The 15397-nt window shown below is 41.8% G+C and overlaps 1 protein-coding gene across 1 annotated transcript in view; it reads right to left on the bottom strand.

The window, feature by feature from the left end:
• Positions 1 to 239: 239 nt before the first annotated feature.
• Positions 240 to 15397, bottom strand: part of LOC122919747 (NTPase KAP family P-loop domain-containing protein 1-like) — a 33610-nt gene continuing 18452 nt past the window's right edge. Inside the window, exons 2-5 of the mRNA XM_044268932.1 lie at positions 8458 to 8512; positions 7861 to 7992; positions 2902 to 4541; positions 240 to 428 (exon numbers count right to left, since the gene is read on the bottom strand). Coding sequence (XP_044124867.1) covers positions 240 to 428; positions 2902 to 4541; positions 7861 to 7992; positions 8458 to 8467 — 1971 coding nt within the window. The 5' untranslated portion in view covers positions 8468 to 8512. The remainder of the gene's footprint in view (positions 429 to 2901; positions 4542 to 7860; positions 7993 to 8457; positions 8513 to 15397) is intronic.

The raw sequence follows: 15397 nt of genomic DNA, 5'->3' as shown, positions 1-15397 counted from the left end.
ATCTAAACACACAATTTCTCTTCTACAGACTTACATTTAATTAACAAAAACAAAATCAAAAGACACATTCCCTTTCAGGAAAAGTGGATATAGGAATAATATGTTATATATGTACATTTTCTAATATATACAGTACAAGTGCAAATATTCTACATGTATGAGACCTTAAGAAACGCAGGATAAAATCATATATCATGAGGATATAATGGTCATGTTCAAACAGTTCTTGTGCTTTTTGCTTAAAAGAAAAGGTTTGGAGTAGGCAAGCTTAAAAATTTAGCTCTAAATATCACCCAGTCTCCGAGATTCATGCCCAAGGCTACTCTTATCTCTTCATTTTTGCTGTAAAGAAGAGCCTTTCCATCCAGATTATGCTTCTCAATCTTCTCTATATAGTCTTCACAATGTTTTAAATTAAGCTCTTTCATCTAAAATAGAAGGAAAAAACGTACATGAGGTGAATGAAAAATGTTTTCAAGTTACCTTAACCTGTTATTCTAGAATATCATATAATTCAGGACATCAAAAATGATTCCTCAGTCACACCCTCCAGACAACGCTGATTACAAACTGTTTAGTGGGGATGGTGCTTGACATAGGAGTCCTCCCTCTGAATCCTTGGTATGCCTGGCCTAAGAAAAAGTTTTTTAGGCCAAAAAAATGAAATCCGTCCATCCAGTTCAGCCTGTTATCCTCCAAGTTGAACCACTGGCTCTGCTTTTGACCTCTTTTTAATATTGGCACCACACTTGCTATGCGCCAATCCTGTGGAATGCCCCCTGTCAATATAGAGCCCTTAAATATCAGAAATAAGTGTCTGTCTTTTACATTACTTAATGCTCTTGGGATATAGGGGGTGTATGCCATCTGGTCCCAGTGATTTGTCTATTTTAATCTTTTTAAGATGTTGCTGCCCTTCTTCCCAGGTGAAACAGGCCACTTTTATTTGGGAGTTTACTTTTACATTCTGCATTTTATCTGACAGTTTATTTTCCTCAGTAAATACAGTGGAGGAAAAAAAAATATTTACCTTTCTCCTCATAGCTCTCTGCAACTCCTCCTTTATCACTCTGTAAAGTGCCAAAATTTTCAGGTTTAAATATTCTACCATTTATATAATTGAAGAACAATTTAGGGTTAGTTTTACTCTCTTTGGCAATGAATCTCTCTGACTCCAGCTTGGCTGCTTTTTTCTATCTTTTACATATTCTCTTTTTTTCTTATAGTTTTTCAAGGATTCCTCACAACCCTCCTGTTTTAGTGATTTAAATGCTTTCTTTTTGTCATTTATTGCTTCCTTTACATTTCTATTTATCCACATAGCTGTTTTCTTGTTCCTTAACCCTTTATTCCCATAAGGTATGTACCTTTCACAATTAGAGTTTAGGATGCTTTTAAAAATATCCCATTTTGTGGCTGTATTTTTATTTTTGTGGCTGTATTTTTTTGTTATTATTTTGTTATTTTTTTATTTTATTTTTGTCCCAGTTAGTTAGGCTAATGGCTTCTCTTAGCTGGTCAAATTTTGCTTTTCTGAAGTTTGGTATTTTTGTGCCTCCCTGAAGAAGCACTCTTTTGAATGACAATTGGAAGGTTATTACTTTATGGTCACTATTTCCCAGGTGTCCCCCGACCTGCACATCTGTTGTTCTATCAGGTCTATTGGTTAATACTAAGTCCAGTATGGCCGTCCCTCTAGTCAGATCCTGGACCAGTTAGGAATTGTAATTGTCTTTGGCTATTGCCAAGAACCTGTTTCCTTTATGAGATATACAGGTTTCAGTTTCCCAGTCTATATCTGGGTAGTTGAAGCCCCCCATAATAGCAACCTCTTGATTTGCCGCCTCATATATCTCATTTAGTAGTAGATTTTCTGTGGACTCTGGTATATTAGGTGGCCTATAATAAACTCCTATTAGTATTTTATTATTGTTTTTGGCTCCATGTATTTCTACCAACAGTGACTCCACATGTTCATGTCCCTCACTTATATCTTCCAGGAGTGTCGGCTTTAGACAGGACTTTACACCCTCTCTGGTGTTCAGACTCTTTTTTTAAACAGACTGTAACCTTGTACATTAACCACCCAGTCATAGCTATCATCCATCCAAGTCTTAGTTATTCCCACCATGTCATAGTCCTCCTTAGTCATTACTAATTCCAGGTCACCAGTTTTATTAGACTTCTGACATAACACAGTACATATCCTTTGTTTTTATAGTTGAATGTCTTAGTGTTTTTAAAATGTTTTTATTCTAGACAATCCCTTTAATAAATGAGGTCCTAGTGTACAACAGCATTGCAAACGTGTCTGCAAATTTCAGTGGCTGCACCCTGACCCTTTCTCACCACCAGCAATCACTTTTAACCACATAGTTGTGACTGATATTCATCATGATTGAGCATCAACACAACTGAATGTGACTGCACCCAACCCGATAATGCAATGTGGCCACAACTAGCCATAAACACCACCAAATGTGCACATGGCCAACTGTCAGATGATGTCACAGACATGGCGGTCATAGTTGGTTACATGCATATTAGGTTGTGTTTCATGCTAGTTGTGTTCACATTTCATTGCATTAGCAGGTAGGCTGCAGTCATATCCAGTCGTGTTGGTCGGTCATGCACAGCAGACATATTGGTTGGTCATGGTCACAGAACAGGACAGGGATTAAAAAGCTACCAGCCAACCAGAAGGAACTTGCCGAATACAGATTTACGCATCCCCATTGGTTTCAAATAGAGTTATTCAGCAGAACACAATGAGATCTGTATACAGTATTCAGCATATACATTTTGTTCTATTTAGACTTGGGAGACAAACCCAAAATGTTGGATATATATACACAATTTTTTTATTTTATTGTAATACTGCAAACAAAAATAATGACTAACCTTGTCACAGACTTGACTTGTGCTCATTTTCAATAAATTCATTCTAGTCAGCGATTTTTCCTTCTTGAACCTCAAAAAGTTAAAACTACCTTGTAGGAGTTCAATCTTCCTTTGAATGGTGTGATCTAAGTTGACAGTGTATGTTCTTAACTTGTTTGCATCTTCCACAGTGAAATCAGTATACTCTAGTAGTTTGCAGAAGGTATCTGGATCCCCATCCAACTCCAGAAGCTGTTTGAGACTCTCCCTATTAGCATGCAAAGCATCCAGGGACATCTCATAAATGTCCCACAGTTTTATTTTTTCGTATTGAGAATCTTGGCCTTTTCTACTCTGCTGCTCATCTTCAATGCACTGTAGTATCCAGCTGAAGGAACACGGCCATTGGGCAGCCATTATCACCCACTTTGATACCTTATTTGCGCTTATTTCTTGATATTTATTATCTCTGGCCATCAGTCTGAGAGTTATGACAATGGAGTTCACAATCCTCCTCATGTTGATAACATTGTCAGTAATATATTCAAGACATTCGTCAGATTTCAGGTGCTCCAGTGCCTCCCGTATTAACTGATTTGCTCCTTCATCTTTATTACCTTTGCCTGTTTTAACCTCCAAGAGTCGATTATTTTCAGAAGACCTACTTTTATCTTCAGTTATTTTTCTTCTTAAACTATTTTTACTGTCAATTATATAACTCAGATGACCGGACTTAGTATGGTAATTCATCTGGGGGATAGAAAAGGGTAATGTGACAACCCGGTTTAGGAACAGATAGCCATTGTTCGCCATGCCTTTCAGTAGGTCTGACTTTTCAACACATTCAACAATGATACCAGGGTCTACAGCCAAGATGGATATAAATGGTGCATCTTCATTAGAAAGCAGTATATTTATAGCGTTTAAGACTTCGACCACTCGGTTTGGCATGCAGTTGTCCAGTTTAGTGATTTCTATGATGACTCTTATTTTCGTATTTTGGAATATTTCCATCATTTGAAGGTAAGAAGTGATAGTGTCAACCTCCTTCTTGACATCAGCCATGAAGCCCATCTGAGAGCTCATATCTTTCCTCTTCAGTTTTTTTAACACTTTGACTTTCTGAGTCAAAATTAAATTTCTTGTCACTTCAAGGGTCATTATAAACGGTTTTACTGTACAAAGACCAAACATAGATACAAAACTGTATACGAAATATATAGATATTTTATCGTTAGATATCACAGTATTTAAAATCAATGCAAAAACCAAGACTCCCATGAGGAACACACATAAAGTAAGAAGCCACAGTGGGATTTTTAGAAACTCCTTAGAAACCCATTTCTCAGAGCCTTTACTATTTTCAATTTTCTTGTTCTTGTATAATGCACGATAAATACTAAGAGGTATCAGCCCAAATTGATGCTCAACCCCATCACAAAGAGCTGTAACCAGGCCAGCCCATAGTTGGTCACTACCTGTGCATTCCCAGGCACTGAACCTTACGAAGACAAAATGGATACTTTTCAGATCTTTGTGATTTTCTGTGATGACAGGCTTATAAAATAACAAGCGCACAATTATTTTGAAAAGATGAATTCCTTTTAATAGCTTAATTTGCTCATTGACCTTTTTATTCAGTTGAGATATCTTCAGGTGGGCTGAAATACAAATAAATGTATACGTAATCCCTTAATAGATGTAAAGGAAAGACAATGAAAGTTATCATTAGGACACAATTTATTAGTTAGTCAGAGGGTTCATTCAAAGATTTGGTATCAGACGGAAACCCCACAAGTAATGTGTGTCAAACAGGATGAACTAATATACATGGCATTTATAGTTGGTTGATGGGCTGCAAGGGTAGTGAAGAACACAAATCCACTGTAGAACACTCCTGTATTCTATGAGGTCTTTTTGCTTTATAAATGTTTTGTTTGCTTTTTGGATGCGATTTGAGTGTCTGCAAGGTCTAGATGTTAGTGTGTCTCCAAAATTAATTTCTGGGTGAAACTTTGTTGAGTCCAACTTCTCACTGTATTTCTTGTATTGTGTTCGATATCCCACTGGCTGTGTATGGAGTAGGAGGTCCCTAGTGGCTACGCAGGGCTAGCACCACCCTTCCTCTGTAAGAGAAAGTTTCTAGTCAATCTTGTGTGGGCTGCAGTCTGTGTGCAGCTGGGAAGGCAGTGTAGAGCAGAAACCCAGGGAATCTTTCTACTCTATGGATTGGAAAAGCTGAAAAGGACAATTTATCTGCAAGTTCTTGGGAAAGAGACTTTTCATAAAGTGTAGTGGCCATACTAAAACGGATTGTAGAATATTCCTGTTGGAGAAAGGTAAACCCCCTGACACCAGTTTTCCACCACAGCAAAGAGGACAGAAAGGATCTACTATCTAGAAACGGTATTCCACTCAGGATACTGGGGTATCTAAGTATATCCAGAGAAACAGACTGTTGAGGAAGGGTTGAGACGTATGCATATATATACATATACGCATGCAAACACGTGCATGCATGTATGATATATATGCATGGCATTAATGGTCACTTTATAGGAGGATGTGCTCAGATGTGCCCAGCATCTGCGCACATCTGCCCTTAGTGGCCCACAGGGGCTCATGGTGGCCCCTGTGGGAAATATGTGGTCCCTGGAAGGTGTGCCCCCTTATAATGTAGGGGCTGTGGCCCCTTATAATGTAGGGGCTGTGGCCCTTATAATGTAGGGGCTGTGGCCCCTTATAATGTAGGGGCTGTGGCCCCTTATAATGTAGGGGCTGTGCCCCCTTATAATGTAAGGGCTGTGGCCCCTTATGATATGTATATAATCATCGTGCCCCCTGTAGATATATAACTGTGGCCCCTTATAATATATATCCATCCGTGCCTCCTTATAGGATATTCCCCCCCCCCCCCTTATACCTGAAACCAGGTGCATCAGTGTAAATGTGCCCCAAGCATTCACACTGATACAATCTGGTTAATTGCATCAGAATGACCGGACTAAGGTCCGGTCATCCTGAGAACTACAAAGAACTCAGATTCAACAGAATCTCAGTTCTTTGTTGTAATTATCTCCAGCGCTGCTGGAGATAATTATGCATGATAGAAGGGAGGGAGAAACCTCCCCTCCTTCTATTATGCACATTCCGGCATTGCGATTACTATCGCGCTATCCGGAATGCAAGGTGCTGCAGGCGGGAGATCAAAGACTTCTCCCGCCTGTCAGCAAGTTGCGGCCCCGCTGTGCGTGTGCAGAGACGCGCGGGCTGGCGCGGTGACGTCATATCACCGCGCCGGCCCACGTGTCTAGGCCCGTGGAGCGCGCGCACAGCGCATGCGCCGCGACACGGGAGTGCGGGCTGCAGGGTATAAAGCCCGGCAGCCCTGCACTATGAGGGAGAGCCGTGCCGCCCCCCCAGAAGAAAACCGACACCGGCTCCCCCCTGAGAGCGCGATCGGCGCTCAGGCAGAAGAGAGCGGACCCCCCCAATGAAGAGACCTCTAGCGGAGACCCCCCTGATGGGAGAGCGCGATCGGCGCTCAGGACGGAGCGGCCCTCCCTCCGGCTAGAGGACCCTGACCGGCCCCTCTGAAGGAGAGCGCAATCAGCGCTCAAGAGGAACGGAGCGACCCCCCCTGGCTGAACTAAGTATCCCCTCCTTCTTTCCATATCCCCTATCCCACCAACGAACCCCTATCCCACCAACCCTTACACCCTTGATCCCCTAACCCTTACACCCCTGAGCCCATACCACTACACCCCTGACCCCCTACTATTAACCCCTGCATAACCAAACCCCTATTCCCCTGGTTAACCCCTGATCTCTAAACCCCTACTCCCCTGGATAACCCCTTGTTACTATATTTGCAGGGTATTAACCCTTGCATTACTGTGTAGCCCTGCAATACTGTATTTGTGTCGGTGGCCTGCATACACCCCTGCAGTGCCACCGTTAACCCTCGTCATACCTTAGGGATAGAATTAGTCAGGTGGGGTGGGCTGCTAATATTTGTATGTGAGTGTATTGTATAGTTAGTTTGTGGGTGGAATTTGGGAATTGTGTGGTGTAGTTTAGTGCTGTATTTATAGTCCTGTATTGTTAGTGTATTGCGTGCGTAGTGTATTGTTGGTATTAATAAATACTATGGTTTATATATAACTATCTGTGTAATGTGTGGTTATTAGCGATAGTTTAGTAAGGCGCATGCAGCTAGTTTAGTGATTAGTGTAAGGCAAAGTATAGTGAAAATATTGTGTTATTGTTATATAAAGGTATAAATAGGCGGAGTCATCAATAGACGGCTCCTCCTATTTATGAATATTAATTATTGATATTTGCATAAATATTGATGATAATATTCCCCCTTTACACAGACATTGCAACTCTTAGGCCAGAGAATTCACAGGTCTGATCAATAACCATCAGAAGGTCCAGTAGTTTATGATCGTGTCACCTTAATGTAATTTACAGGACCATCACCATCTAAGACGTAACCTTTATTAGATATATCGAATAACATCAACATAATTCCCCACAATTATTGTGTATATGAATCAAGGACTGGAATGCAGGGGTTAATAATCATTGGGGGGGGGGGGGAGAAAACTCTATCCCTATGTCTGACCCTTCAAACTTGGCCCTTCCTACAAAACGGAACACCTGCCCCGATAGGGGCGATCTTGGGTCAGGAACCTCCTAAATAACCCTGGGGTTACCTTGACAAAGGATTGATACCTTCACAGTGTAACATCAGTCCAATTTCAATAGTCCATTTGTATGATAAGTCCAAATAAATAATGGAAAATAAAAAACAGTAAATACAAGAAGCAACTAGTATCATTAATCTATATCTCCATTAGATTACACGAGAGCCATAATTCGGTCTGCTACTATTGGGAAGATGACCCTACATTTCAGCAAAGTCAGTACACTTCAATGTGTAAAACAAGAGGAGAATTCACTAGTAATACTCACTCCTAATTTTGTCAAGAAGATCGTCCTTGCATCTACCCCATGGTATATACAGACCAATAGTCAAAGGACATTTGTCATGGTAAAGAGCTTTGGCCAGCGCGTAGCAGTACTCTTCATCTTTATTCTCTTTTGCTTCAAAATAAAGACATTTTCTTTGAAATTAATGAGTAAGAGCAAAGTGCATTATTGTAATTTGTATTACTACAGATGATTATCGATCAGATGTCTCCATATTTATAATAATAATAGTAATTATTTTTATGAGCTTCATGCTGTTGTTAAGCTACTTCTGGAATAACTTTCATCTGTGTGTTAAAATTACAACCCAATTCTCTTCATAATCTCAGCCATTTGTATTTGTGTTGTAGACGTAGACCATGCAGCTGCTATGGGGCTAATTAAAAGAGAGGGGCCCAGGGATAGTTGATGTTATGTTCTTTTCAATTGGTTTTTACGAAACGATGTAGGCTCCCCTCTACAGGGAAACTGCATGGCTACAAATTAAGAGAGTGAAGAATTGGCCAAGGGCCTCCAAGAGGCATGGGAATGGAAACAAACACCAGTCGATTCTTTTGAAACACAACAGGCATTACTGACCCAACGCCATGTTTTCGGTTTAGGATGAAGGACTTCCTCGTAGAAATTCTTATGCCTGTGGAGAGCAATAGACTTCCTTGTTAGTATGACCAGGTGTTAGAGGTAAGAATAGTTCAGGTTTGATTGATTCAGAATGACTGACCTTACATCCAAACCCACACAAAAATGGACAAGCTTGTATTGAATTTACTTGTAGAGAAGCAAAAATTTTTCGATCAAGATGATCCACCTATTGTGACCCATTCCCTAGATTTTAGCTGTCTCTGGTTTTAGACCAATTTATCATCTCTGTTCTATATTTTTTTGAATGCTGCACAGTTATTATACATTTCCAAACCTATCATAGAGAATCTCTTTAACCTTGATATCAATTTCGAATGTTAGTTGGTTTATCCATCTGTTATACATTGGAGTAAACTTGAAAAGGGCCATCTATGTACCACAATTAGAAAATCAGTTTCTCCACTAGAATGCTTTGTGATATGAGCTCATTAACACGCTGATGTAATTAGGGGTGCATCTAGTACCCATGGCTGTACCCCAGTGAAAAAATTTGATGGGCTACCAAAATGTTAGTGGGGTAAAGGGTGTAAATCGCCCAAGGGGTACTAATGTTCAAGCTCTCTAGGGTTCCACCACAGGAATGACTTCAGTGGTGTCCAATGACATCTGTCCTGGGTTCTCTGTATAATAGATTGATGGATGGATTTTTAAACTGCAGAAAAAAGCAGCCTATGGGTAGGGTCACACAAAAAATTTTTTATTATTTTTTACTGCTGGTGATTTAGCTCCATTCATTGGCGCTAAACCGAGAGTGGGACCGCATCATAAAAAATGAAAAACTCTGTGTTTTTTCCATGAGATATGCTTGGTTGTGTGAACATACCCTTAGGCCAAATTCATATATGTAAGTAGTTTTTGGTGCAGTTAGTTTTCAACCAAAACCAGGAGTGGATGCTTTGATCTAAAAACAAACAAACCGATCTATAATCAAAGCTGAGGTAGTTGCACACATATGCTCGGTTATACCCTTTAAGTTTTATATCATTTAATCTATCAGAGCAACAGCAGCAATGAATGGGAAGATTTCTGCATCTGTGTGATGTACAGGGCTGGTTCTAGCTTTGTTAGATGTTGCTATGTACTCAGGGGTGCACCTAGCCTTTCTGCTGCCTGAGGCAATCCCCCAATGCCAATTTCTTAACCTAACCCCTTTGCCACAATGAAAGCACTCATTGCCCATCGCCCTTACGCTGCCCCCGTCTTGCCCCTACCTTGTGCTGCCTCATCTGGCCTCATTGGTGGTGCACCCCTGTATGTACTACATGTTTGTCTAATTTTCATTATTTACCTCACTCATGGCATAACCTTTTTAAAGGGAGTCTGTCAGCGTTTTGATGATGCCAAACTGCTAACATCACTAGGTAGGGGCTGGGGTGAACAGTCCAAATATACCTTTTGTGGAGCTTTTACTGTTAGGAGTAGTTTGAATGTGAAGTATTTATTCAGCCAGATTCTGCTCCTGCAAGTGCCCAGGGCACAGCTTCACTGTAATGTGCTCTCTGCATTGAGCTGCTTCAAATCCCCTCTCCATTGCTCTGAGTGACACCTCATCTGTAGCATCCAACCAGGAGACCACTACAGCCAGGGCCGCACCGCCAATTAGGCAAGGTGAGGAGATTGCCTCAGTCAGTGCAGCCGTGGAGATAGGTGGGAAGAGGTGAAGGAGGCGCAGGGCAGGGAGAGATGAGCGCTTCCACTGTGGAAGCACTCATCTCTATATGACAGCGATACAGATGGATGCGGCGGGGGTCAGGGGAGAGGCGTCACCCCTCTCCGTTCCTATGATAGGTTGTAGCCTATCAGAGGCCGGTGCAGACAGCATGATGACGTCATAGCGCCGCCTGAGTTATACAGTGCGGGACACAGCCCGGAAGAGGCCTGCATCGCATCGCTGCCAGCCTCACGGAGGTTTTTATTTTTGTATGGCACAATGCAGAAGAGGAGCATTATGGAGGCATCTAGGAAGGGGCATTTCTTACTGGCACATTATGGGGGGCACTATGGGGGGATCTAGGGGCACTAAGAGGTATTTCTTATTGGAACATTATGGGGGCACTATGGGGTCATCTAGGGGCACTAAGAAGGGGCATTTCTTACTGGCACATTATGGGGGCACTATGGGGGAAAGGAGGACAGAAGCACTATGGAAGTACATACTGAGGGCACAAAGAAAGGTTATTTTATATGTGGGGCACTATGGGGAAGGAGGGAGAGGAACACTATGGGGGCATCTATTTGGGTCACTAAGAAAATTGTATTTTATACTCACACATTATGGAGGGCACTATCGGGAAGGGGGAAGTGGAGCACTATGGGGGTATCTACTGGGGGCACTAAGAAGGGGTATTTTATGCTGGCACATTATGGAGAGCACTATGAGGGCATCTACTGGGGGCTCTGTATAGGGGCATTGTATACTGGGGACACATTATGGGTACTACAGGGAAGGGGGTAAGAAGAGCACGATGAGGGCCTCTACTGAGGGCACTAAGAAGAAGTACTTTATACTAGCACACCTTCTGGGGGCACTGAGGGCATCTACTGGGGCACTATATAGGGGCATTTTATACTGGTACATTATGGGGAGCACTATGAGGAAGAGGAGCACTATAAGGGCATTTACTGCGGTCACTATATAGGGGTATTTTACACTGGCACATTATAGGGGCACTATGGGGAAGGGGGAGAGGAGCACTATGGGGGCATTTTATATGGGTATTTTATACTGGCACACATTATGGGAACATTAGCTCAACTGGGGGCGCTAAGAGGGTATTTTGTGTACTGGCAGACGGAACAGGGGCATTTTTGTACTAGTGCACATTATTAGGGGGCATTTTTTGTACTGGTGCTCATTTTAAGGGGGCATTTTTCTACTGTCACATTATAAGGAGAAATATCCCTACTGGGGGGCATTATGGTCAGCTTTATTACTACTGGGAACATGGACTATAGGGAATATGGGCACTATGGAAGCATTATTACTTCAGGGGCGCAGTGGGGACATGTTGGGAGCCCTGTTGTCTTTTTGTCAAAGTGCAGAGACGAGAGATGGGTGACAAATCATCATGGCGGCCTGGTCTGAATGAAGAAGATGAGAAAAGAGAACATCTACATCAGAGGAGATGTCACTGGATGTAAGAAGTATGGTGCGCTGTATTACCCTGTATGTTTTGTAGTGATACACGTAATGTTAGGAGGGAAGGGGTTACGTTGAGAATTTGGTAATGGAAATGGGAGGGGGGGGGGCACTGATTAAATTTTCACCTCAGGCAGCAGAAAGGCTAGGAGCACCCCTGTCTACAGCTGTCAGTCAGAGCAGAGGGGATGGGCTGTGAAGAAGATCAGTGCAGAGAACATCTCACAGTGAAGCCCCTAGTCACTTGTACTGTTCTCCTTAGCCCCTAGCCACAGCTGTCAGAAAAACTGCTGAGACCCTTTAAAGCTTTGGTAGAATTACAAAAGCCTTCTTAAGACATGTCAACAGCTGTGATTGGTGGGCCCAGCACATCCTTGATGGCTACAATGAGGGCTCTATCGAGCATCCTGCTTTTTCTTTGTAAAGTGTTATTCTTATACTATGGATTATCCAAGCATTTTTCTGGGACCTTGAGGAATTTATAGACATTAACACAGACAGTCAAACAGTTTCCATCTGCACCTGTAGGACCTCTAGCTGGGTCCAGCAATTACCTCTGATTGCTGGGGGTTTCTGAAGCCCATAGCATTCAGACGATCATCGGACTGACCACAGTTTAAAAAGGAGCTGTGTTAACGAGACAACCCCTAATTATATTAAAGTGGAGATTCCTTTTAAAGGCTATGGACACCTTTGGGAGCATTTTTTAAATTATATTCTACTCTGTTTTGAAGAAAAATTATTTTGAATTGATTTTTATTAAAAATGTTCAACAGTTTTTGCTCAACAGCTTTCTCTATCAGGGCCTCTGCATACTGTTGCTTTCCTCTTCTCAGTATTTCTATCAGAGAGCAGCTCTGATGGCTCGATCTGTACTTTCCAGACAGCTCATAAACACTCATTATAGCTAAACTATCAGTTTGCTAAGAATTTAGGTTAAATGAGTGTTTATGAGCTGTCAGGAGTTAAGAGATAAGTGCTACAGATCAAGCCATCAGAGCTGCTCTTTGATGGATATATGGTGAAGCAATCCACTGCTGACAGTGAATGCTGAGTGAAGAAAAAAAACATGGCATTTAAAAAAAAAAAAAGTATTGATAGCCCAAAATGATCATCAGTACGCATTGGCAAAAAACTTGCCCCCAAAAGGTGTCAATAGCCTTCAACTAGAGATAAGCAAATTTCAGAAAAATTTTACTTGGCCAGTTTCGGTTTTCCGCAAAAATTTGGTTCGATACTAATTTATTTGTGGCGAATCACGTTAAAAAACAGCTGTTTCCTTGCTGCAAAGAGCCTTTTTTAGTGGTGTAGAACACTGTGCCTTGCAGTAACAGGCATAGGGAGTCTACTGTGGTAGTGAAACAATACTGTGGATCAGTATGACATGCAGATGACAGGGGTCGCTCTTAGAATCACTGCACACTTCACTTATTTGGACAGTTACGGAGCCAAAACTAACCAAATAACTCAAGTATGAACTCAGCCTTACAGGTCAATGTTAGAGCCAGGTATAAAGAACCGTGCAGAGGCCCAAGAACCTACTATAGCATGAAAGAGCGCACTCCTTTTATACTAATTCACTGATTCCACATACAGTGGATATAAAAAGTCTGTTAAAATGTCAGGTTTCTGTGATGTAAAAAAAGGAGACAAAGATAAATCATTACAGAACTTTTTCCACCTTTAATGTGACCTATAAACTGTACAACTCAATTGAAAAACAAACTGAAATCTGTTATGTAGAGGGAAGAAAAAATATAAAAATATAATAATATGGTTGCATAAGTGTGCACACCCTTAAACTAATACTTTGTTACAGCGCTCAGTCTTTGTGGGTATGAGTCTATCAGCATGGCACATTTTCACTTGGCAAGATTTGCCCACTCTTCTTTGCAAAAACACTTCAAATTTGTCAGATTGCGAGGGCATCTCCTGTGCACAGCCCTCTTCAGATCACCCCACAGATTTTCAATGACATTCAGGTCTAGGCTCTGGCTGGGCCATTCCAAAACGTTAATCTTCTTCTGGTGAAGCCATTCCTTTGTTGATTTGCATGTATGCTTTGGGTCGTTGTCATGCTGAAAGATGAAGTTCCTCTTCATGTTCAGCTTTCTAGCAGAAGCCTGAAGGTTTTGTGCCAATATTAACTGGTATTTGGACCTCTTCCAGCTGAAGAAAAACAGCCCCTTGGCATGATGCTGCCACCATCATGCTTCACTGTGGGTATGGTGTTCTTTTGGTGATGTGCAGTGTTGTTTTTGCACCAAACATATCTTTTGGAATTATGGCCAAAATGTTCAACCTTGGTTTCATCAGACCATAACACCTTTTCCCACATGCTTTTCGGAGACTTCAGATGTGTTTTTGCAAAATGTTGCCTGGCTTGGTTGTTTTTCTTCGTAAGAAAAGGCTTTTGTCTTGCCACTCTACCACATAGCCCAGGCATATGAAGAATACGGGAGATTGTTGTCACATGTATCACACAGCCAGTACTTGCCAGATATTCCTGCAGCTCCTTTAATGTTGCTGTAGGCCTCTTGGTAGAATGCTAGACCAGTTTTCTTATTGTCTTTTTATCAATTTTGGATTGACGTCCAGTTCTTGGTAATGTCACTGTTGTGCCATATTTTCTGCACTTGATGAGGACTGTCTTCACTGTGTTCCATGTATATCTAATGACTTGTAAATACTTTTGTCCCCTTCTCCTGACTGATACCTTTTAACAGTGAGATCCCTCTGATGCTTTGGAAGCTCTCTGTGGGCCATGGCTTCTGCTGTGAGACGCGACTAAGAAAATTTCAGGAAAGACCAACTAGAGCAGCTGAACTTTAGTTAGGGTTAATTAGAGGCACTTTAAATGATGGCCGGTGTATGCTGACTCCTATTTAACATGATTTTGAATGTGATTGCTTAATTCTGAACACTCCCCAGTTATAAGAGGGTGTGCACACTTATGCAACCACATTATTTTTGTTTTCTTCCCTTCACCTAAAAGATTTCAGTCTGTTTTTCAATTGAGTGGTACAGTTTATAGGTCACATTAAAGGTGGAAAAACTTCTGAAATTATTTATCTTTGTCTGATTTTTTTACAGCACAGAAACCTGACATTTTAACAGGCGTGTGTAAACTTTTTATATCCACTGTAGATTTCTACAGAACCCGTTCTCTTAAGCTCTTATACAAGTAGAGCCCCTCCATCAGAGTGGGTGTCAGCAGTAAGTTTGTGTTGACGTCACTGATTATTTTGCCCTTCCTCTAATCCGTCAGAACAATAACCCCCAAAAAACTGATCCTGTCTGTGCAGCATCCACCTTCACTCGGTCAGCATTTGGTCAGTAGGCCATCAATATTGCTAAAGCCAAAAAAACTGGAGTGGATCCAAAACAGACATGACACGTGAATGGACCTCCCACTGCTGCCACCCTGCCTACTCCCTGCCACGCTAGCGACTTGCTGGCTCCGCCGCTGCCTTACTAGCAAGCTTCCACCCTCTTCTACTGATGATGATGAAGCCCCTAATTGACCCGGCTCCCAAGTGCGATCAGCTACATTCTCATTATCGAGTACTGTCTGCCTGTCACTGATGTCCTCCTCAATGGTCTCTGGGTCAGGAGCCTGACCACTTGCAACACCAGCTCTCACGCCACTCTCCTCATCACTACTTGCCCGCCTACCAGAGGAAGCGGCAGATGTCTCCTCCACATCTTGGCTGGCCAGTAGCTTCTGACTGTCCTCTA

The sequence above is a fragment of the Bufo gargarizans genome, chromosome 9 (assembly GCF_014858855.1).
Source record: "Bufo gargarizans isolate SCDJY-AF-19 chromosome 9, ASM1485885v1, whole genome shotgun sequence".
Taxonomy (NCBI): Eukaryota; Metazoa; Chordata; class Amphibia; order Anura; family Bufonidae; genus Bufo; species Bufo gargarizans.
Note: the sequence above shows the minus strand (reverse complement) of the source record. Positions and strands in the feature narration are given on the sequence as shown.